Raw genomic sequence first — 24,128 nt, forward strand, 5'->3', positions numbered from 1 at the left:
TTCACAATTAAATAATTAGCCCCATTTAAACTGATAATATATTTTGAAAGAAAGTATGCCCCCCCAAGCCCACAACACATAATCTGAAGTCCAAAAACCCTCTACATTTAACTTGAGTGTAGAAAAACTGTGAATCATTATAGTTATTTATTTTTTACATTTGTATCCCACATTTTCCCACCTATTTGCAGGCTCACATAATACCGTAAAGGCGATCGCCAAGTACGATATGGAAACAAATACAATTTGATATTAGGGTCAGGTAAGGATAGTATTTTCAGGTACATAGGGATAGAAAATAGGAAGGAATATATAATGTCCAGTACAATCTATGGTTTGCTGTGTTGCAAGGTTGAGGCGTCTAAGTTAGGTCAGTGGGGAATGCTTTCCTGAATAAGTAGGTCTTTAATGATCTCCTGAAGTTTAGGTGGTCGTAGATTGTTTTCTCAGTCTTTGGCAGTGCATTCCACAATTGCGTGCCTATGTAGGAGAAGTTGGATGCATAGCTTAATTTGTATCTGAGTCCTTTGCAGCTTGGGTAGTGAAGATTCAAGTAGGTGTGTGATGCTCTTGTTCTATTTCTGGTTGGGAGATCGATCAGGTCGACCATATATCCTGGGACTTCACTGTAGATAATCTTGTGGACCAAGGTGCAGATTTTGAAGGCGATATGTTCCTTGATAGGGAGCCAATGCAGTTTTTCTCGAAGTGGTTTGGCACTTTCGAAACGTGTTTTACCGAATATCAGCCTGGCTGCTGTGTTTTGGGCTGTCTGGAGTTTCTTTGTGAGTTGTTCTTTACATCCCGCATATATTCCATTGCAATAATCTGCATGGCTCATCACCATTGATTGTATCAGGTTGCGGAATATTTCCCTCGGGAAGAACGGTTTTATACGTTTAAGTTTTCACATTGAATGAAACATTTTCTTTATAGTGGAGTTTACTTGGCTCTCAAGTGTAAGATTGCGATCAATTGTAACGCCTAGTATTTTGAGGCTTTCTGAGATGGGGAGGGTGTGATCTGGGGTGTTTAAGGTTGTGGGTTTATAATTATTGTGTTGGGATGAGAGGATGAGGCAGTGTGTTTTTTCAGTGTTCAGTTTCAAATGAAATGAATTTGCCCATGAGTCCATGATATCCAAACCGCCTTTGATTTCGTCAGTGATTTTTGTTAGATCGTGTTTGAAAGGGATGTAAATTGTGACATCAACAGCATATATGAATGGGTGAAGGTTTTGGTTGGATAGGGATTTGGCCAGGGAGGGTCATCATTATATTGAAGAGTATTGGTGAGAGTGGTGATCCTTGAGGTACTCCGCAGTCTGCTTTCCACGGTGGTGATATGTTTGTTTTTGGGTTAACTTGGTATTTTCTGGCGATTAGGAAACCCTTGATCCAATTAAGTATATTTCCTCCAATCCCAAAATGGTCTAGGAGGCGTAGAAGTATGTTGTGGTTTACCATGGTTTACCATTATGTTATAATGCCTTTGTATCGCTCCATGGTGCGACCGCACCTTGAGTATTGTGTTCAATTCTGGTCGCCGCATCTCAAGAAAGATATAGTAGAATTGGAAAAGGTGCAGCGAAGGGCGACTAAAATGATAGCGGGGATGGAAGACTTCCCTATGAAGAAAGACTAAGGAGGCTAGGGCTATTCAGCTTGGAGAAGAGACGGCTGAGGGGAGACATGATAGAGGTATATAAAATAATGAGTGGAGTGGAACAGGTGGATGTGAAGCGTCTGTTCACGCTTTCCAAAAATACTAGGACTAGGGGGCATGCGATTAAACTACAGTGCAGTAAATTTAAAACAAATCGGAGAAAATTTTTCTTCACCCAACATGTAATTAAACTCTGGAATTCATTGCCGGAAAATGTGGTGAAGGCGGTTAGCTTAGCAGAGTTTAAAAAGGGGTTAGACGGTTTCCTAAAGGACAAGTCCATAAACCGCTACTAAACGGACTTGGAAAAATCCAAAATTCCAGGAATAACATGTATAGAATGTTTGTACATTTGGGAAGCTTGCCAGGTGCCCTTGGCCTGGATTGGCCGCTGTCGTGGACAAGATGCTGGGCTCGATGGACCCTTGGTCTTTTCCCAGTATGGCATTACTTATGTACTTATGTACCATGTCGAATGCACTTGACATGTCAAATTGGAGGAGGAGTATGCTTTTACCTGTAGCAATTTCATGCTTGAATTTGGCCAGGAGAGTGACTAGTACAGTTTCTGTGCTATGAGAGGGGGGGAATCCTGATTGTGATTCATGCAATAATGAAAACTTGTACACAGTGGCGTACCAAGGGGGGGGGCGGTGGGGGCGGTCCACCCCGGGTGTCAGTGGGTGGGGGGTGCTCCGCTGCTGACTGCAGTCAGCCCTCGTCTCCTCTCCATCCTGTGCCTTTAAAAAAATTCTGAAAAGCAGCATGGCAGGCAGCGCTTCGCGTCTGCCCTGCCTGCTTGTAAAAGAAAGCGCCGGCAAACCTCCTCATCGACGTCACGACGTCGCGTTGGGTCTTCCCTCACTGGGTCCCGCCCTCACGACGTCGACGAGGAGATTTGCCGCTTTCTTTTACAAGCAGGCAGGGCAGACACGAAGCGCTGCCTGCCATGCTGCTTTTCAGAATTTTTTTAAAAGCCCCGGATGGAGGCAGGAGACGAGGGCTGTCGTCGAAGGTGGTAGGTGGGTCGAATTGGGGGGGGGGATTAGATGGGCGAGGAGGGTTTCAGATGGGAGAAGGGGACTTGAGAGGGGGGCCTCAGATGGGAGAAGGGGATGTGGGGAGGGGGGTCTCAGATGGGAGAAGAGGGGAGAAGGGGACTGGGCTGGGGAGAAGGGGGGTGGGGGTCTCAGATGGGAGAAGGAGACGGGGAGGGGGGGTCTCAGATGGGAGAAGAGGGGAGAAGGGGACTGGGCGTCTCAGATGGGAGAAGGGGATGTGGGGAGGGGGTCTCAGATGGGAGAAGAGGGGAGAAGGGGACTGGGCTGGGGAGAAGGGGTGGGGGTCTCAGATGGGAGAAGGGGACGTGGGGAGGGGGGTCTCAGATGGGAGAAGGGGACGTGGGGAGGGGGGTCTTATGGGAGAAGAGGGGAGAAGGGGACTGGGGTGGGGAGGGGGATCTCAGATGGGAGAAGGGGACGGGTGGGGAAGGGGCCATGCAAGAAAATGGGAGCCATGCCTGGGGCTGGTGGGAAAATGGGTCTTGGGCTGAAAAGGGGTCCCTAATGCAAGGCATGTGGATGAAGGGGGCTGGAACTGGGGGCTGAAAAGGAGGGTAGGTGGGATAAGGGGGCTAGTACTGGAACTGGGGGCTGAAAAGGGGCAGAGGCTGAAGCTGGGGGGACTGGGGGCTGAAAAGGGGACAGGGAGAAGTGGCTGGGGCTGAAGCTCGGGACTGGTGAGAGAAAAGGGCTGGGGCTGAAACTGCGGACTGGTGGGATAGTGGGGCTGAAAAGGGGGAGCAAGTGGGAGATGTGGGCTGGGGCTAGAACTAGGGGCAGGTGGGATAAGAGGGCTGGAACAGGGGACTGAAAAAAGGGGCAGAGAGAGAGAGGGGACAGACGATGGATGGGGGGAGAGGGAGGGCAGACCCTTAATGGATGGGGGGGTGAGGGAGGGCAGACCTTGGATGGATTGGGGGGGGGAGGGAGGGAGGGCAGAAAGTGAATGGAAGGGGGAGAGAGAGGGCAGACAGTGAATGGAAGGGGCAGGGAGAGAGGGCAGACATTGGATGGAGGGGACAGCAGAGAGGGCAGACACTGGATGGCAGAGAAAGAACAAAGACAGATGCTGGATGGAAGGAAGACAGTGAAAAGAAGATGAGGAAAGCAGAAACCAGAGACCACAAACTGTAAATAAAATATATATTTTTGTTTTTTTTGCTTTAGGATAAAGTAGTATTGTAGCTGTGTTAATAAATGTTTATAATAGAACATGTAAATAAGGTAATCTTTTTATTGGACTAATTTTAATACATTTTGACTAACGTTCGGAGAACAAAACCCCCTTCCTCAGGTCAGGTTAGGACACTGTAACACACTATACTATATTGACCTGAGGAAGAAGGTTTTGGCCTCTGACAGCTAAATGTATTAGTCCAATAAAATGGTATTTTATTTTCTATTTTTGTTTTATTTCTATTTGTTAATTTGTAAAGTGGTGATTGGTATTTGTTAGTTTTTTTTTCCAAATTTACATCTGCTGCCTTTATATTTTGCACAGTACTAGGGGACATTTTCGGTTTCTGTGGTGTTGCATTGTATGCAGAGTCTGGCATCTGGGGTTCAGTTTAATTTTTGTCTAAATAGAAAGTTTATGATTACTTATTCTATAGTGGATTAGGATGTATCTGTGTTTGTGAAAAAGACATGGCTTTCGGTTGGCATTGACTGTACAGGATTGATGATCTGTACTAATCTGTCTGTTTTCATTTTACAATAGGTGAATTGATGTTCTAGTGCTCACTGTAGTGTTTAAGATGCTTTCCTTTTCCTTGTGTGGCTCGTAGAAATTACTGCTTATGGTATGGTAGAATTGCTCTATAGGTCCTGAGTGTTTTGTATTCTCGGTATGCCTAGTACTGGATTTGGGGGGGGGGGGGGGGGGGTTTAAAAAATGACCGGCCCCGGGTGTCAACTACCCTAGGTACGCCACTGCTTGTACATGTATTCCATAAGCTGTTTTGTCACCATACTGTCCATCAATTTGACTACTAGTGGGATGGATGCAACTGGGCGGTAATTGGTAAGGTTGTTCATTTTTTTTCTTTGTGTCTTTCTGTAGTGGGGTGAGTAGTATGTTGCCATGTTCCTTGGGGAAGAGACCTTGTTGGAGCATGTAGTTTAGGTAGGATGTAAGGTATTCAATGAAGCGATTGGGTGCTGATTTAAGTAAGTAACTGGGCAGGTGTCCAGTTTACAATGAGTATTGAAGAATCTATGAATCACTTGGGTAACTGATTCGACGGAGAGAGGAGTAAATTTTGACCAGATACGGTCTGAGGGGTATTCTTCATGGTTTTAGTCCAGTAAATTGAAGAATTGTTTGGGGCCGGTGTTGTGTTGAGGAAGTGTATTACGTAGTTTTTATTATTTTTTCCTTGAAGTGGTTGGCAAGATCATCTGCAGATGGGCTATCAGTGTTGGTTGTATTGATAGGAGTGGTATCTAGGAGCTTGTTTACGAGTTGAAATATTTTCTTCAGGTCTTTGTAGTCTGGTCCTATTTTAGTTTTGTAGTAGGATCTTTTGGTTTGTCTTATAGCATATTTGTATTTTCTTTGTGTTTGTTTCCATGCATTAAGTGTGTGCTCATCTTTTAATTTTTTTCATGCTCGTTCAAGTTTCCTGGTTTGTGTTTTGAGTTTTTTTAATTAGTTATTGAACCATGGGGTCACATTCTGTCTTCGTGATATTCTTGTTCTTAGGGGTGCAATTTCATCTAGTACGATCTTGCATATTCCATCCCAGTCAGAGAGGTAATGTGTGGAATCCTTTATTACATTATTACAGAAGAGTTATTATAGAACAATGAATTATTACAGAAGAAGGATTTAAGGGACCAGTCTCTATCAGATTTCAATACAAACAAAACTTATAAAGTAGCTCTCATGATCAGCTTAGTAGATGATTCCAGTTCCAACACTGCAGTCAGTTCTAAGCTACAGAAAAGATGAGAGGCATTAATCTGCAAGTGCAGATGCAGAGCAGATAGTGAGCAGACCAGATACATCAAGCAATGAAATCAGCAAAATATTTATTCAGAACAGATGAAATAAAACAGTGCTTGACGTGGCCACATTTCGCCTAAAGATAGGCTGCATCAAGGACATACAACTTTTAAACAGACATAATTCAAAATACAAATCAAATTAAAAAAAATATGAATCATAAGTAAATAAATATAATCAACATTTCAAAAGTTGAAATCATTGTATAAAGTAAAACATTAATAAAACTATTGAGAAAAACCTTAAATGATAAACTATTAATTAATAACCATTAATATTAACAAGGCAGCAAACAAATATACGTACAAAGGTGCTTTTATAGTGAGATAAATCTCCTGTAGATTATATTCAAAAAGCAAAGTTGCTCCCATGTTTACTAAGCCGAGCGGCAATGCTGACACAGCCCATTCAAAGTGAATGGGCTGTGTCAGCACTAGCACACAGCTTAGTAAACAGGGGTTAGGTTGTTACACACTATACTATTACAATGTCACCATGTAATCGTCTATTGTCATATTTTAAGGACCAGTCAGAAGCAGCCTGTGCATCCAAATCGTTCACATCAGAAGTCACAGCTGACTATATTTCATCATCAGTCCATTATTCCATAATTTTCAATACAAATAAGAATAAAAGTAATATTCAGCAAAGAAAAAAAAATTATATCAAATTTTAAAAGGGGAGGTTTTTTGAACCAGTGATTGAACTGATAACCTATGAAAATTAGTTTTCAGTACTCTGAGGCTTTTTCTTACCCCATCTTTTAGAATTGGAAGTTAACAGTGGAAGTTTTTTTCCTGGTTTAAAAGTTCAGCTAGATACTTTGTATTTTGTTTATAGTAGATGTTTTGGTCTTTTGGGGCTTAGACACATTTCTGATTTTGCATTATATCAAATAAAGTTGATGATGATGATGGTTTAATTCCACTGTTCTCTGGTAATTGAGTGGTTTCACATTTCTTTGATTGCCACTGTGTTCACGCTAGCTTCTTTCATGACTGTCTCTAGAGCTAGGACTCTACTTCTCATGCTATCAGCATTAGTATACATAGCTTTACATATGCTGACTTTTTCCCCCATTTCTATACAAGTGTTTAATGCTTTACTTGCCTGGGTGCTCTGTCCACGTTTTTCTAATGCTCCTAATTTAAAATCCTCCTTAGTTGTTTGCTAGTCTGTTTTGACACTTTGCTCCTACTTTAATAGTAGATCCTATCTCTGCACTACAGTCTTTGGAATGCCACTCCATAGTTCATGATATGCTCTTCTTGTCAACACCATCTGTGCAGCCTGACTGTGACTTTCTCTGTCTTCGTCTTTATTATTGACTGGGAGAATTGAGGAGAATATCACCTGTGCACCTAGCTGCTTCATCCTCTTAGAACAATGAAGTCATTTTTAATATGTTCTGTATGGTACCTTTTATTTTTATAGCCATCTCTGTTTTTTTTCTTTTAATTTGCCTACATAGTACTGCAGTTATAATTGAAATTACTTATTTTTACTTCATTTAGAACTGTGGATCTTACACCATTAGATCAGTTCAGAAATGTGCAGACTGTGAATTTGGAAAACAACAGTCTTACCTCTTTCAGTGGTTTAATCTTCCTGCCTAATGTGAAGGTACTGTATGCTTCCTTTTTTTTTGGAGGGGGGGGGGGGTTTGTTTGTTTTGCCCCAGCAGTTCTTTCCTGCTTATTTGAGATTCCAGTTCACTTACTACAGGGACTTGGATATAACACCATGTGCCTTCATTCACAACTTCTTGGGAAGTTTTTCCCCTATTTTCATATTCTGTCCCAACCCACTTATCCCATGCTTTGCAGCATCAGTCCTCAGCCAGTAGTTATGCACCAAAATTACTTCTGCAACACTAACTGAACTGAACACAATAATCACAGTCTTAAATCCAGCCATTTGGTGCCATTGTTGTGCAACGACTAGGACTCTACCTCCACTGTCTGTGTCTTGCATTCTTTGTAGAATTTCCAGCCCCACTTGGCTTTGAGGGTAGAAAACCTGTTCCCAGTCTCTCTGCATGGTGCTGCACTGAACAGCTACTAAGCCATCAGACTAGCCCTCAGGAGATGATTCTGAAAAATGTTTGTTTACCGTTAAAGTATGTAATTTGATTACTTTTCTAATTTTGTAAAAAGCTGGAACTAATAGTGGATGAAAATAAGGAACTTTATGAATTGTGAATGAAATCCTGAATTCTTTATAACTAGGGCCTCTATTCTAGAAAATTGTATATGACTCCACATATCATGCTGCAATACATGTAACTGTGTAGGTTTGGAGAATATTTAATATTCCAGTGAAATATATGTTTTTCATATATCCAAATTTTGCAAAATAGAGACTTTTGTGTTTGACAATGTAGTTTTAAACCCAAGTTAACCACTTCTTTTATGATTATACAGTTATACAATTTTTAAAACTTTGCAGTCAGATACAAAGTCCATGGGTATTTTTCCCCACAGACATTGTACCAGGTCTCATTGGGGAAGAGTTTAATTTTGAAAATTGCCCAGAGAAAACTTCCTGCAAAGATTTTCACCTGCTTTTCCTTTGGTAACTTTTTTTTATAAAAAAAAATGTCCTACATATTTTTGAAAATGGCTACAAACAAAATTTTGATATAGTGTTCTCAAGTATTCACAAGGCACCCATTTCAATAGCTGACATATTAATTTTTCACTTTATTAATGTTTATCCCATTCATACCTCCTTCTCTATATTCTTGAGTCCGGGTCTAAAAGTACTAATTCTTGAATGAAATTAAACACATATACTTATGCTTTGTACATGTTTGCTTTTGTGTGCTCATGGTTTCTGTAGATATTGTACCTGAATCATAATCACATTGAATCAATACTAGCCCGGCAGAAGTCTCAGAATCACTTAACAAATAGACAGATACTCCATCAGAAAGTTACTTCCAGTGGCTATGGACAACAGGGAGTTTCAAAAGGAAGCAGGTACTGTAATAATCAACAATCAGAGCTGTAATTCAATATAATGTTTGAAATTAAGGGGTGAATTCTATATATGGTGCCAAAAAATTACTATTCATAAGCTTAGCTTCAAGTTAGGCACAGTTTATCGAATAACGTTTACACCCGGGACTCACTCTTAACTTTAGGCACGGCCATTTGCATCAACTGAAATGTGTGCAGATGTACGCATCTAAATTGGGCACATATCCCCAGTATTCAATAACAACATGCATAACTGCTAGGAATGCCCCTGTTTCACCCATGATCCTCCCATTTCCTTGTCCCTATTTTTTACTCTTGCATGAAATTTAGGCGTAGATTCCATGCCTAAATTTATATGCGTAAGTTCCAATTAAATCTGTTGTCAATAATTACGTGTTAAAAAGCCAATTATTGGCACTAATTAGCTCTATGAAGAGCATTATGTGTTAAAAGTAGAAGAAATGGTACTTGAGGAGCCAATAATATTGGTAAAATAATGGAGACTATGATAAAATGATGTGAATAGTGAAAAAAACAAAAAAACCTCAGAGTAGCAGCTGCAGAGATCAAAACTTTACATCATACATGGATATTATTCAAAAATACCATCCTAGAAGCCCAGACCAGATGTATTCCATGTATTTAAAGAAAAGTGAGAAAGCAGGCTGAATGACAGCTGGTATTGTTAAAAAGTGAAGTGAAGGAAACTGTTAGAGCTTAAAGAAAATCCTTCAGAAAATGGAAGAAGGATCTAAGTGAAAATAATAAGAAACAGCACAGGGAATGGCAAGTCAAATGCAAAGTGCCGATAAGGAAGGGAAAGAGAGACTTTGAAAAGAAGATTGCGTTGTAGGCAAAAACTCATAGGGCCGAATTCTATAAATGGCACCTTAAAAATTGGTGCCGAAAAACCACATGTAGTTTATAGATTATGCTTATGTGCCGTTCTCACAACTAAATTTTAGGCACACCCATTTAGGCCACCTAAATAAATCCAGGCCTAAATACCTGCGCCACACAAGTGCAGATCAGGTGTATTCCATTATAGTGTGCATATTTTCTTTTGAAATGTCCACAACACACCCATTCCACACCCATGACTATGCCCCCTTTTAAATTGCATGCATTAGAATTTACGCACACCACATTGTAGAATACACCTAGAAAGCTGAGCTTGTAAATTCTAATTAAAGCCAATTAGTACAGCTAATTAAGTACCAATTATCGGCACTGATTGGCTTGTTAATCAATTGAGTTGTACACGCAGTTTTGCCATGCAGCCAAATTAGCTCACACAACTTAAGGCGGCCTTTATAGAATTTGGGGGATAGTAAAATAAAAATTTCGGTATATTAGAAGCAAGAAACTGGTAAAAGAATAGGTTGGACCACTAGGTGACCGAGGGGTACAAGGGGCACTCAGGAAAGACGAGGCCATAGTGGAGAGATTAAGGGCCTCTTTTACTAAGCCGCACTAGCGATTCCTGGCACGGCAAGTGAGAGGAAGCCCATTTAATTGCTATAGGCTTCCTCTCATTTGCCGTGCAGGAATCGTTAGCGTGGCTTAGTAAAAGAAGCCCTAAACGAATTCTTTGCTTCGGTCTTCACCGAGGGAGATGTGGGGAAGATAACAGTACCAGAAATGGTATTCAGTGCTGATGAGTTAGAGAAACTAACCGTGGAAGATGTAATGGGGCAGTTTAACAAATTGAGGAGTAGCAAATTGCCTAATCCAGATGGTATACATCTCATTACTGATAGAACTGAAAAATGAACTTGAAGAGCTATTAATAGTATTTAATTTATCATTAAAACCAAGCATGGTTCCAGTAGATTGGCCAAATTCAACTTAAATCCACTGAAAGATTATTTCACTACTTAGTTCCCTGATATCCAAAAGAATTATCAATTAATGAGTTTAAACAAACAGATTTTACTGAAGGAAACCCAAGTTTCAACAAAGGTTGGTACCTAGAATTTGCACAGGTAATTGGAAATGAGAAATAATGAACCAAAACTTTTGGACCTATACCATATAAGCTTTTTATACTAATGTTACCAATTTAAAATCAACCCTCTCCTTAATAGGGAGTCAATGCAATTGTCGCAAAAGCAGAGTAACCCGGTCATATTTTTAGGTCCAAAAATTAGATGAGCTGCCGTATTTTGGAGCAGCTGCGGTCTAGCCCGCAATTTTGCTATAGTCCCACCATACAAAAACTTGCAATAATCTAATTGAGGTAAAATGATTGCCTGAACTGCTACCCAAAAACTTTCTGAAATATGAACGTATTGCACGCAATAGATGAATTCGAAAAAAAAACTTTCCTTACTAATTTATTTATCTGTATCTCAAAAGATAATTTAGAATCAAGGAATACACCCAAAACTTTGGACTTCTTTTCTATATCAAGCACTTCCCCAGAGTGCAGCACAGTCTTCAGTCCGATAATCCCATCTGAATTCCCAAAACAAACCAATTTGGGTTTTTGCTTATTTAACTTCAAAAAGTTTTTATACGTCCTGTCATCTATCAATTGAATAAGATACTGGGCAAACCCATTCATTTCTTCAAAATTAACATATGCAGGGCAAAAGAAAAATAACAGCATAAGATAACATAAAAATACCTAGATCAGATAGCATTTTCCCCAGAGAACTCATATACACACTAAACAGCAAAGGTGAAAGAGGGGAACCTTACGAGATTGGGGGCATCCCAATGACAGATGACATTTAATGTGAGCAAGTGCAAAGTGATGCATGTGGGAAAGAGGAACCTAAATTATAGCTACATGATGCAAGGTTCCACATTTGGAATCACCAGCCAGGAAAAGGATCTAAGTGTCACTGTTGATGATATGTTGAAACCCCCTTCTCAGTGTGCAGCAGCAGCTAAAATATGCAAATAGAATCCTAGGAATTAGGAAAGGAATGGAAAACAAAAATGAGAATGTTATTTTGCCTTTGAATTGATCCATAGTGTGACTGCACCTCGAATACTGCATGCAGTTCTGGTCACCGTATCTCAAAAAATATAGTGGAATTAGAAAAGGTACAGAGACAAACATGATAAAGGGGATGGGATGACTGCCCTATGTATGAGGAAAGGCTATAGTGGCTAGTGCTCTTCAGTTTAGAGAAGAGACAGCTACGGAGAGATATGATAGAGGTTTATAAAATACTGAGTGAAGTGGAATGGGTAGACATGAATCCGTTTACCTTTCCCAAAAATACTAGGACTGGGGTGCATGCAATGAAGCTACTATGTAGTAAATTTAAAATAAACCGGAGAAAATATTACTTCACTCAATGTGTAATTAAACCCTGGAATTTGTTGCCAGAGAATGTGGTAAAAGCAGTTAGCTTAGCAGGTGTAAAAAAGGTTTGGATAATTTTCTAAAAGAAAAGTCCATAAGCCAAAGATGACATGCAACCAAACTTGTAAACTCTAACTTCCATATTTTGCACAAGTTGGAGACATTTGAGCAAGAACTGCGACATACAGGCGAGAACTAGAATACAACAATCTAAATGAAATATAATAAGGGCATTCAGGACTGTCTGTTGGTTGCTTTTGTACAAAACCATGCTGAATGGTCCAAAACTGACAAAGAGCATAGAAACCCCTTCAGAAGGCTCCTGCTGGGTCTCCACACCTAACTCAGATTCATTCATAGTGGAGAACAGTCATGCTTGGTGGTTGTCTACCAGCAATTTGAAGAGAGGCATGGATTTAAAAGCCCCTTAATGGCTAGTTGTCATGATGGATGCCAGCCTTCAGCAATTAGGGTGCTCATGTCAAGATGAGTGACTCCATTGCTGGGGCAGTCTGATCATGGATCTTTAGACCACTTTTCAAAATGCAAAAGTTCAAGATTTTTCAGTCACCAGAGAAAGCATCATTCCAAGAGAATAGATGACATGGTCTAGCCTGGTCTGTTTCGGGTCTTCTATACATGTTTCCTCCATGGCCCTTGTTAAGCACAGACATTCAAATGATAAAGAGTAATCAGGAACCTGTGATTCTGGGAGCCTTAGATTGTCCGATGAGATCATGATATGGAGATCTAGTAAGGCTGTTGATCAGACTTCCTCTCTCTGTTTAGTAAGGAGCCACTTCTGAGTCAGTACCTGATACTGATGCAGAATGCATCTCCATTTTGGCTTATGGCCTGGCTATTGAAATCTCTGTGTTCCTCAAACAGGATTACTCCTCTAGAGACATAGCCACTTTATTGTATTCCAGAAAGCCTTCTATATCCTTGGCATATGTGAGAGTCTGGAGGATTTTTGAAGGCTGGTATGTGGAGCACCAGCTATCTCTGTTAAGATCTTCAGTTTCTGAGGTTTTGGAGTTCCTTCAGAATGATTTTGATAAGGGTCTGGTGCTGTCTTCCTTCAAGTACATTTAGTGGCAGTAGCCTGTTTCAGAGGTTTGGAGCAAAGTTGGGGACTCATTCAAGTGTATTGAGGTTCTTCAGTGGAGTGAAATTGCTCAGACTTCCTTGGGACCTTAATTTGGTGTTGTCAGCTTTAGTGAGTGCTCCTTTTTAACATTTGTAAAAGGATTGCACCTTGAAGACAATTTTTTCTCATGGCCATCTCATCAACGAGAAAGATGAGTTGCAGGGTTTTTCTTGTCAAGAGCCATTCTTAGTGTTTTTAGAGAAGAAATTTGTTGGACATTCTTCAGTTTGATGCTGACAGTATCCAAGCACAGAGTCCTTAAGAATGTGGAGGTGAAGTAGTGGGAGACCCCTCCTCTAGGACATTCGATTAATAAGAATGTCAACTCTACATATAGAGTAAAAAAAGGCTCCTGGATTCAAGATGGTCAAATCTGCTCTGAGAAAAGCCAAGATTTCCAAAACTCACCCTTGGTGACCGAGGAAGGGAGGCTCAGACATTAGAGTCTTTTGGAAAGAAGATTTTTCATAACATTATATTCACTTCTTGCACAGCTTCTTATCAGAGCTGGGCTGCAAGAGAGCCTTCTATCTGGAGTGGACTAATGCCCTTAGAATGTCCACCCAGATTTTTGTTTCTTTTGACCCCTACAAGTTGGAGCTAGCATTGGTAAATGCACTCTTTTCAGTTGGCTCGCAGACTGTATCTCCTTTACTTATGCCCAGGCTGGACTGAGTCTGGAGGATCACATCAGGGCTCACAATGTCAGAGCCATGGCTGATTGATTTGTCCACCTGAGATCAGCTTCCATACAGGAGATTTGCAGAACTGCACCATAGGCTTCTGTCCACACATTCACATTGAACCACTATTTAGAACAGGATTCCCGATCCAACAGCCAATTTGGTCAGACAGTCCTTCAGAATTTATTTGGGTCTAAAATACAACTCCACCCTCTGGGCCAATTTGTTTCTCTTCCAGGCTGTTCCAAAAAAACAAGTTAGCTACATTTCATAGTTTGTACATGAGACCTTGCCTGTTGTAGGCCTCAACATTTTTTCTTTTTTTTTTCTTCGGACAGCCTGATAGCTAGGGATTTCCATTAGTGTGAATATTCTCATCCTGCTTGTCATCGGAGAAAGTGAAGATACTCAACTGTAGCCTCCAAGGACAGCAGGATGAATATTCTCTCTACCCTGTCCACCTCCCCTTAGAGTTGTTTTCTATCAGCTATTATAGTAGACTGACCTGGTCCCACGTGATGGCGGTGGGCAGGAAGAAATGTGCATGCACAGAGATGTGCTTACAAAAGCTTCTGGAAAATAATGTTGGGAAGTGTTTCCGCACGGGGGCTTCATTGGAGATGTCACCCATTAGTGAGAATATTCATCCAGCTGCCTTGGAGAAGACCTGCTATAGGCTAGTAATGTCACTTTGCTGGAGTACATTGTTCTGTTGTTAACCAGTTTGGGTTGAACTTCTGTTTGAGGAAGGCAGCCTATAAGTGTAATCTAACAATTATCTGGTAAGTGTAGTCGTATACCCATTCAGAGATGACCAGGTAAAACTTTACTCAATTATCTTGCCCACTCTGTGGGTTTTTGTATAATGACCTTTTAGTACCTAGGTCCTAGAGTGGCATGTATATAGGTTGACTAGGTAGTCTGCCTTTCTTTAATAAGTTCTATTGTAAAAGATTTTGTCATATACACAAGATGGGAGAAAGTCTTTTGACCTTCTGAATATTTTGTGAGAAAAATGTGTATAAAAAAGAATGCAAATTAATCAGGTCTTTATTTGGAAGGTTTTCAACTAGTTTACTATATGGGCATATGGCAAAAGATTTCAGCCCAGTATTCGAAGGGACTTATTCATTTAGGGGTCAGTATTCAACTAGCAGCAGTGAGCCTTGTTTTAGGTGCTGCCAGCATTATTCCTGGATATTCAGTGATCGGCTACAATAATTCAAGATGCAGGATTTAAAGTTCTAATCTATGCAGATGATCTCTTTTTATTATCCGACCTGCCCATCACAGCCAAAGATTAGTCCATTACAACAATGCCTTTCTGCAGCTGCTAACTGGCTCTTATCACATAACTTTGTACTCAATACAGGTAAGACCACTGCATGCTGGATCATCAGCAGTCTCTCAACCTCAATTGCCTCTCCACCTTTTTAACATTCTGGTAAATCCAGTTGCCTCCTTCTATTACCTGGGTGTCCTTATCAATTCTGATCTTGCTTTACAGAAGCAAATTTCTAAAGTTTAGTTTTTGTGCTCTTCAGCGTATTCATTCACTTCGGACCATTTTTTATTTTTCTGCTCTTAATACTCTCATCACGCTTTCGTCATGTCTCATATTGACTATTGTAATACCATTTATGCAGATTACCACAATCCCAGCTTAATCGTCTACAGACACTAAAGAACACAGCAGCTCGTTTTATTTGCAAAGCTTGTAGGTCAGACAATATTTCTTCATTTTTATTTTGCTTACGTTGGTTGCCTATTCATGTTAGGGTGCACTTTATGATACCCCTATACGGCAACTCTTATCTGTTCGATCTTTGTACTCACATTGTATGGTTATACAAAACTAGCAGACACTCAGCATTTTATTTCCTTGCCCCTCAAGGAATGGTTTGCCATCTAACTTAAGACAGGAACATTCTCATTCCAAATTTTAAATCCTTTTGAAAACCTACTTTTTATGAACTTTTGGACATCTGATCTAAATCTCCTGTGTGCTAACTCATCCCTGGGAAGCAATTGTGTGTTCATTCTTTACTGTTTTTATATTTTCTTTTGTAAACCACATTGATCTGCTGGACAGTTAACTGCAGTATATCAAGTTTGCTGATAAACATAAGTGTATCAGCACTATCTGAATAGTGGCAGGATGGGGTTAGGATAGAGTGAGAGTGTTTCAACTATACATATATCCCCAAATTCTATAAATAGTGCTCAAAATTGCATGCTTAAATTTGGATACGTGTCCAATTTGTGCACACAATTTAATTGAATAACAAGTCAATTATCACCATTAATTGTGCGCTAATAATCATTTACGCTGATTGGCAACAGTTTGAATTTACGCGTACATCTTACTAAGTGGTATTCTATAAAGATACACATGTAAATTATGTTTACTGTGCAACTGAAAATGGGACATGACTATGGGAGGGGTATGGGTGGGTCAGGGATGTTCACTAAAGATGCACGCAGTATTATGGAATCCGAGGTATCTATAACTAATTTAGGCATGAGGATTTACTCTAGGTTTCAGTTGGTGTAAATCCTCATGCCCAAAATTGGGCCTGGATTTCTTTGCTAAGAGTTAGTCTATAAACTTCACCCAACTTGGAGTGCCAATTATCAGCCCTTACTTTTTTCGGTGCCCAAATTTGGGCATTATGTACTGAATCTAGTCCTTGGCAGTGATGATATACATAGTTTTTAAAATATCCTGGCTGTTGTTTCTAAAAATATGCTCACAGCCAGGTCTGAATATTGACCCTTTAGATTTTTTTAAATCAGTTTTGTAAATCCAAACTGAAGATTTACAGTTGGGTTCTGTTCCCTGTCTAAGAGGGCTTATAATCTAAGGGCCTAATTTGCTAAGGCTTTTCTCCCATTCTATGGCAATGGGAAAAGTTCAGTGTATAGGGTCCTAAGTTTGTACCTGAGACAATAAAAGCTTAAGTTTCTTGCACAGGGGGGTTGGCAAAAGAGAATTTGTACAATGACTTATCTTGTTTTGTAGCCTGCTATACTCTCTGGGCACTACTTCTCCACTCTGTGTTTCTTGTGATTATTATTCCTTTGAAATGCCAGCTCAAGGGACTTTGGCACCCTGAACCATCTTTTGTATCAGTGGCCTCCTCTCACCTGCAGTCTGGTATCTCTCCCCACATCTGCGATCTAGTATCTCTCCCTTTAGTCCCATCCCCTTCCCCCACCTGCAATCTGGTATCTCCTCCCCTCTCTCAGGTTTCCCCCCTTGCTGATGATAAAGAGCACCAAAATCCTAGTGTAGAATCTCTCCCTCTCTCTTCCTCCCCCCACCCATAGACCAGCATCCTTCTTCTCTCTCAGTACCTCTTCCCCCCCCCCCCCCCCCCAGTCTGCATTCAAATTCCTAGAGGGCATACGCAGCAGTAGTGATCAACATGCTGCCTGAGGCTTCCTGGAGCCTTTCTTCTGTCATGTACCGCCCCCACCGGAAACAGGAAGTTGCATCAGAGGGGGCAGACTGTGGTAGAGGCAAGGCTCCGGGTCAGGCACAGGAAGTGTGTAAGGATTGCTGCTGCTGTCAGTGCCCTCTAGGAGTTTGAAAGTAGACCGGGGGGCATTTGAGAGGAAGGCTGCTGGACCACGGGTGGGTGGGCAGGCGAGAGAAGAGAAAGGAAGAGAAACTGGACTGGGATTCTGGCATCCTTTATCACAGGATCCCCCTAAGCCAACACACACCTTGTTCATAAGTTGAGCCAGCCATACTTCTATGTTCACAAAGGTGTTTAACCAAACAGATATTTGGTTTTCTGTATGCTAGTAAACATCTACGTAAGGAATACTTTCAGGGCTTCAATACGTATTTAATCTTTTTAGGGATGTGGGAATTATTGAAATTCTGTCTCCGGTAATGGAGAGCTTAGAAGTGCTTCATCTGGGCTACAATGGAATAAATAATTTACCTCATCTACAACTGAGCAGACTAAAACATTTAAAATCGCTGTTTTTAGAGGGTAAGTATAACAAAACTGTAGTGTGACATTTTAAATATATATTCAGAAATGTACTGTTATTTGTGTATATTTCTTTTAAATGAGAGACATAGGGCCTGATATTCAACTAGTGGCTGGCAGCACTTTTGCTGTATGCCGCCAGCATTAAACCCAGATATTCAATGCCAGACCATTTCCGGTGACCGCCATTGAATTTCCAGGGGTTTTTTAACTGCCATAAAGTTACCCGGTTAAGCCTATAGTGGGTGCTAACCAGTTAACTTTTTAGCAGTTAAAGATAGGCCTGCTATTTATGCGGCCTATTTTAAGTGCTGAATATCTGCGCCTAACTGGCTATGTTGTGTGATATAGCCGGTTAGTGGCTATCCACTAAACGCGCATACTTAGCAGGAGATAACCGGTTATCTCCCACTGAATATCCACAGTTAGGCGCCAGTATGCTATTTAACCAGTCAGCGGCTGTATCTGGCCGGTTAAATAACTTTGAATTTTGGGGGGGATAATTGCCAGCATGTGTTTAGGGATAACACAATTTTTGCCAAATAACAAAATCATTCTTTTTGTCTTTAATATACGTTTTGATAATGCAGTGTGAGATAAATAAGAATGAGATGCAAAACATTATTATGCATGCAAAGCAACTCATTATTATGCTAATATGCGGTCCAGTGCTCCCAGGAATCCTTCATCTGAAATAAGAGGACCCACTCCCTAGCTAGCCTAGCAGTCAAGACCAAAATCCCTCTTTATTTGGCAACTTGATCCTTTACAGTACTACTGTAAGACTACCACTAGGGGTCAAGCAATGCTTTTTTTTCAGCAGGCAGGGTTTGGGATAGAGAGTTAGGGTTTGACTTTGACTGCTAGAGAAAATTTGAGAAGATGATTTAGTCTTAACTGCTGGGCGTTTGGACTTGACCTTGACTTCTTGGGGTGGGGGGCAACTTTACAGGATGGGAGTTTTGGTCTTGATTGTTAGGGGGGCTTTGAGGGAATATTGTCTTTACTTTCAGGTGGTTCATAGAGAGAATCTATGTCAGTGGTTCCCAAACCTGGTCCTGGAGGCACCCCAGCCAGTCAGGTTTTCAGGATATCCACAATGAATATTCATGAGAGATAGTTGCATCCTCTGCCTGCACTGCATGCAAATCTCTCTCATGAATATTATTTGTGGGCATCCTGATAACGTGAATGGCTGGGGTGCCTCCAGGAACAGGTTTGGGAACCACTGATCTATGTCCTAAGAGAGGAGGGGGGGTCTCCATGCATTGGGCCTTGTAAAAAGTAACAGGCTTGATTTAGGGCCCACTAGCAGTGTCTCCACCTTTCAAATTTATATTTCCTTATTGTCCCTCCAGACCAGTCCACATGAGTGGGTTTATGCTCTCCTACCAGCAGGTGAAGACTGAGAACTACTGAATTATGATATCACTCTATACAGAATCCTCTGTATTCCTAAGCCAACAAGTATGTTCTCAGTCTCCAGTAGATGGTAGGCAAGATATCTTATGCACATCTGGTCTGGTCAAGTAGGCCAGGGTTTAATTTTTTTTGTTTTGTTTTGTTTTAAAGTACAGAGCCCTAGTAGTATTAAGCTTGAACTGGGATTCCCATTCCTGTGGCTTGGGGGTGCTACACCTGGGTGTCCTATGTCCCTCCCCACTTCTGGCCCTTCTTGTGAGGGGATAATCATCTGTGCTTCGGTCTCTATCCCTGGTTTTGGGAGGGGCCCTTGAGTGGCTGTCTGGGGAGTTCCCACTGGCAGGAAAATAAAACTATAAGCATTGCTGTTCAATCACAAATTGCTTCACTCTGTGAAAAGGGCTTCTTGTTGTCTTCTCTGCAATATTTTACAGCAACTGAAAGAATGACATAAAGAATTTTGCATTGGGGAGAAGAGAGATGCTGGTTGCGGTTTGGCGGCTGGGCATGCACATTGTTGTTAAGCAGTACAGTTGTGTATTGGGTCTATGTCAGTGAGCACAGCCAGCATTGTAGCAGATGTGGATCCCATCATACCATAATAGTAGAGAAGTCCCACCTACAGTCTGCCAGCCCCTGTGCTGCCTTGGAGGAGAGAGGTTTCCTAAAAGGAGAGCATGACCCTGGTGAAGTAGGAAGTAATCCTGTAGCTAGGACCTGCCCACCAGGGGATGTTCACACCAAAAATGTGTCTCCAGGAGATTCTGCCCAGGAGGGAAGGGTTAGGACAGCAATTATAATTTGTGATTTAATCATTAGGCATATAGATAACTTGGTGGGTGTGAGGATTGCCTGATCACTTGCCTACCTGGTGCAAAAGTATCAGACCTCACACAACACCTAGATAGGATTTTAGATAGTGCTGGAAGGAGCCAACTGTCCTGGGACATGTGGGTACCAATGACATAGAAAAATTTGGTAAAGAGGTTCTAGAAGTGAAATTTAGGCTTAGTAGAAAGCTGAAATCCAGATCCTCTAGGGTAGCATTTTCAGAAACACTCCCCTTTCCATACACAGGAGACAAGAGGCTGGCAGAACTCTGAAGTCTCAATGCATAGTTACGACAATGGTGCAGGGATGAGGGATTTAGATTTGTTAGGAACTGGGTAACATTCTGGGAAAGGGGGAGCCTATTCCAAAAGGATGGACTTCATCTTAACCAAGATGGAACCAGACTGCTGGCACTAACATTTAAAAAGAATATAGAACAGCTTTTAATCTAGAATTGGGGAAAATCCAACAATCACTCAGGAGTGTATGGTTCAGAGTGGGGTATTCTTGAAGGATACTTTTAAAACAGGATATCTAAGGATTTCCAGTAAAGGGATTTTAACAATGATAAATCAAAGCCAGGAGTGTTTAAGGGTAGAGCAGAATAAAGGAAGCAAATTGCCCCTGTCAACTTCTAAGCAGCTTATAGATGTACGGAAAAAACACAATTTGAAGTATCTATATACACAAACTAGAAGCCTGAAAAATAAAATGGGAAAGTTAGAGTATATAGTACAAAATGAAGAGGTAGATATAATAGGAATCTCTGAGACCTGGTGGAAGGAGGACAATCAGTGGAACACTGTTATTAGGATCAAACTATTATAGAGTGGATCAAATTGGAGGGGGGTTGCGCTATATATTAATGAGGGAATTGAGTCAAACAAAATAAGCATTCTGCATGAAACATATAGCAGCATGGAATCCTTATGGATAGAAATTCCATGTGTAAAGGAAAAGAGTGTGTTGGTAGGGCTATACTTACCGTCCACCAGGACAGAACGAACTGACAGATAAAGAAACGTTAACAGAAATTAGGAAAGTTGGCAAATTGGGCAACAGTATAATAATGGGCGGTTCAAACAGGGAACCCCTGTCAGGATCATGGTTGAATTTGAAAGATAAGCGTTCATGAAGTTGATTATTGGTTCATATCGAAATGACTGGATCTGCTTCTGTTTGAGTATTTCTTCTGTTTTTTTTAGATTCTCTATTGTTGGGGTATTTTCATGGACTGTTTTTTTCAGTAGCCCTAATTAAATGTGGAGTTTTTTTATGACCGATGATTAATGTGAAATCACAAACAACACATAGAGGAATGAAGTTTTCAAATAAGCAAAATCGAAATCTCACTTCACTATATCTATGTTCAGCTTTATCATTAGCTATACTTGCTGTTAACACTCAAATATCAAACAGAATCTAAAAAACAGGGTGGAAAAAGCCTTGGATAATGCAGATCATGTCAGTTCTTTAAATTCTTTGAGTAAACCTACTGCGTCAATCACTGGCTAAAAAAACCTCTCCCAATGTCAATTGAAAACATTTATCTTTAATTTAGCTTAATATTTTGTAATGTTTTTATATTTTTATACTTTCTTAGTATTCTTAAAATAAAACAGCTACTTAGCTCAATTGTAGCATATCATAGCGGCTATATAGCTGTTTTTTTGAGAATACTAAGAAAGTATAAATTATAAAAAATATTAAGCTAAAGTAAAGATAAATGTTTTCATTTGACATCGGGAGATGTTTTTTATGCTAGTGATTTATGCAGCTGGTTTATTTGAAGAATTTAAAGAACTGAAATGACCTGCATTATCTGAGACTTTTTCCTCCCCATTTTTTTAGATTCTGTTTGATATTTGAGTGTTTACAGCATGTGTAGCTAATGATAATGCTGAACATGGTTATAGTGACGTGAGATTTTGATTTTGCTTCAAAATTAATGTGAGCCATCTCTTTTAAAGATTTTGCCTTGTGGTTGAGGTATGTTCTTTTTTTTTTTTTTACTGAGATCTTTTTTTCTCCACACAATTTTTGAAATTATTTCATTAGTCCTTTCATTACAGACTTCTTAGTAGAATGTAATTGTATTTAAGTTGAGATTGATTTCAATTACCCCAATATTGACTGGATAAATTTAATATCAGGGAGTGTTAGGCAGATAAAATTCCTAGATGTCATAAATGACTGCTTTTTGGAGCAACTGGTCTAGGAACCAACAAGAGGAGGTTATTTTAGATCTAGTTCCTTTGTGGAATGCAGGGCTTAGTACAAGAAGTAGCAGTGTTGGGTCTGCTGGGAAACAGTGATCATAACATGATTAAATTTGAGCTGATAGCAGAAACGAAATCACTAAGGAAATCTACTGTAGCAGCATTTAATTTTCAAAAGGGCAAGTATGATAAAATGAAAAAAATGGTTTAAAAGAAGCTAAAAGGATCACCACAAAGATTAGGACTTTAATCAGGCATAGCCATTGTTTAAAAATAGCATTTTGGAAGCCCAGACCGGACGTATTCTATTTATTAATAAAGGTGGAAAAAAGAGCAAACGACAGCCAACATGGTTAAAAGGTGAAGTGAAAGAGACTATTAGAGTGAAAAGAGCATCTTTCAAAAAATAGAAAAAGGATCCAAATGAAGAAAATAAGAAGCATCATAAGCACTGGCAAGCTACGTGCAAAGAAGGCTAAAAGTGAATAGGAACCAAAAATTCATAGTAATAGCTTTTTCAGGTACATCAAAATCAGAAAGCCTGTGAGGGAATCTATGGGACCGTTAGAACTTCGAGGAGCAAAAGTGGCACTCAGGGAGGAAAAGGCTATAGCAGAGAGACTGAATGAATTCTTTGCTTCAGTCTTTACTGAAGAAGATGTAAGAGATGTACTTGTACCAGAAATGATTTTCAAGGGTGATAATGTAGAGGAACTAAAAGATTTTGGTGGACCTGAAATGTATTTAGCCAAATCAACAAATTGAAGAATAGTAAATCACCTGGACCAGATGGTGTGCACCCCATGGTACTGAAAGAATTCAAACATGAAATTGCTAATCTGGTGTTAGTGATCCGTAACTTGTTGTTAAAATCATCTATACTTCTTGAAGACTGGAAGGTGACCAATGTAACGCCGTTTTTTAAAAAAAAGGTTTCCAGGGTAATCCAGGAAATTACAGACCAATAAGCCTGACTTCAGTGCTGGACAAAATAGTGGAAACTATTATAAATAATAAAATTACTGAATACAGAGACAAACATGGTTTAATCAGACAAAGTCAGCATGGATCAGCCAAAGGAAGTCTTGTCTCACCAATTTGCTTCATTTCTTTGAAGGCCTGACTAAACATGTGGATTAAGGTGAGCCAATTGATTTAGTGTATCTAGATTTTCAGAAAGCTTTTGTCAAAGTCCCTCATGAGAGCTCCTGAGAAAATTAGTCATGGGACAGGAGACAATGTTCTGTTGCAGGTTAGGAACTGGTTCATGGATAGAAAACAGAGGGTAGTTTTAAATGGTCATTTTTCTCAGTGGAGGAGGGTGAATAGTGGAGTTCCACAGGGATCTGTACTAGGACCAGTGCTATTTAACATATTTATAAATGATCTGGAAATCTGAACAATATTTTTTCTAAACTGCAGTAGTGATTCCTGGTGTGGCAAATGCGACAAAGCCAATTTAGTTCCTATGGGTTCGTCGCATTTGCCCTATGATTGGTAGCATGGAATCTTGCTACTACTTGGGATTCTGCCAGGTACTTGTAAAATGGAATGGTCACTGTTGGAAGCAGGATACTGGGCTAGGTGGACCATCAGCCTGATCCAGTATGGCTATTCTTAGGTTATGTAGGAACAGCAAGTGGTTTCTGCAGCAAATTCAACTCCCGCTGTGGGAGAGGCTGTCAAGCCTGAGCAGAGTGTAAGTTTTACAGATTGCAATTTGGTTGAGGTAATGGACTTTTAGGAGCTGGGGGACCAATATTTGTGGAAAATGCAGCCATGTTTT

At 40.3% G+C, this 24,128-nt stretch overlaps 1 protein-coding gene across 2 annotated transcripts in view; it reads left to right on the forward strand.

Moving 5' to 3' along the window:
• LRRC9 (leucine rich repeat containing 9) overlaps positions 1–24,128 on the forward strand; it is a 469,353-nt gene that overhangs the window by 346,425 nt on the left and 98,800 nt on the right. For both annotated transcript variants that reach the window (XM_030213856.1, XM_030213854.1), the window contains 3 exons: positions 7,248–7,356; positions 8,575–8,714; positions 17,734–17,870. In XM_030213856.1, coding sequence (XP_030069716.1) covers positions 7,248–7,356; positions 8,575–8,714; positions 17,734–17,870 — 386 coding nt within the window. The remainder of the gene's footprint in view (positions 1–7,247; positions 7,357–8,574; positions 8,715–17,733; positions 17,871–24,128) is intronic.

This window comes from Microcaecilia unicolor, chromosome 9 (assembly GCF_901765095.1).
Source record: "Microcaecilia unicolor chromosome 9, aMicUni1.1, whole genome shotgun sequence".
In the NCBI taxonomy this organism is placed as follows: domain Eukaryota; kingdom Metazoa; phylum Chordata; class Amphibia; order Gymnophiona; family Siphonopidae; genus Microcaecilia; species Microcaecilia unicolor.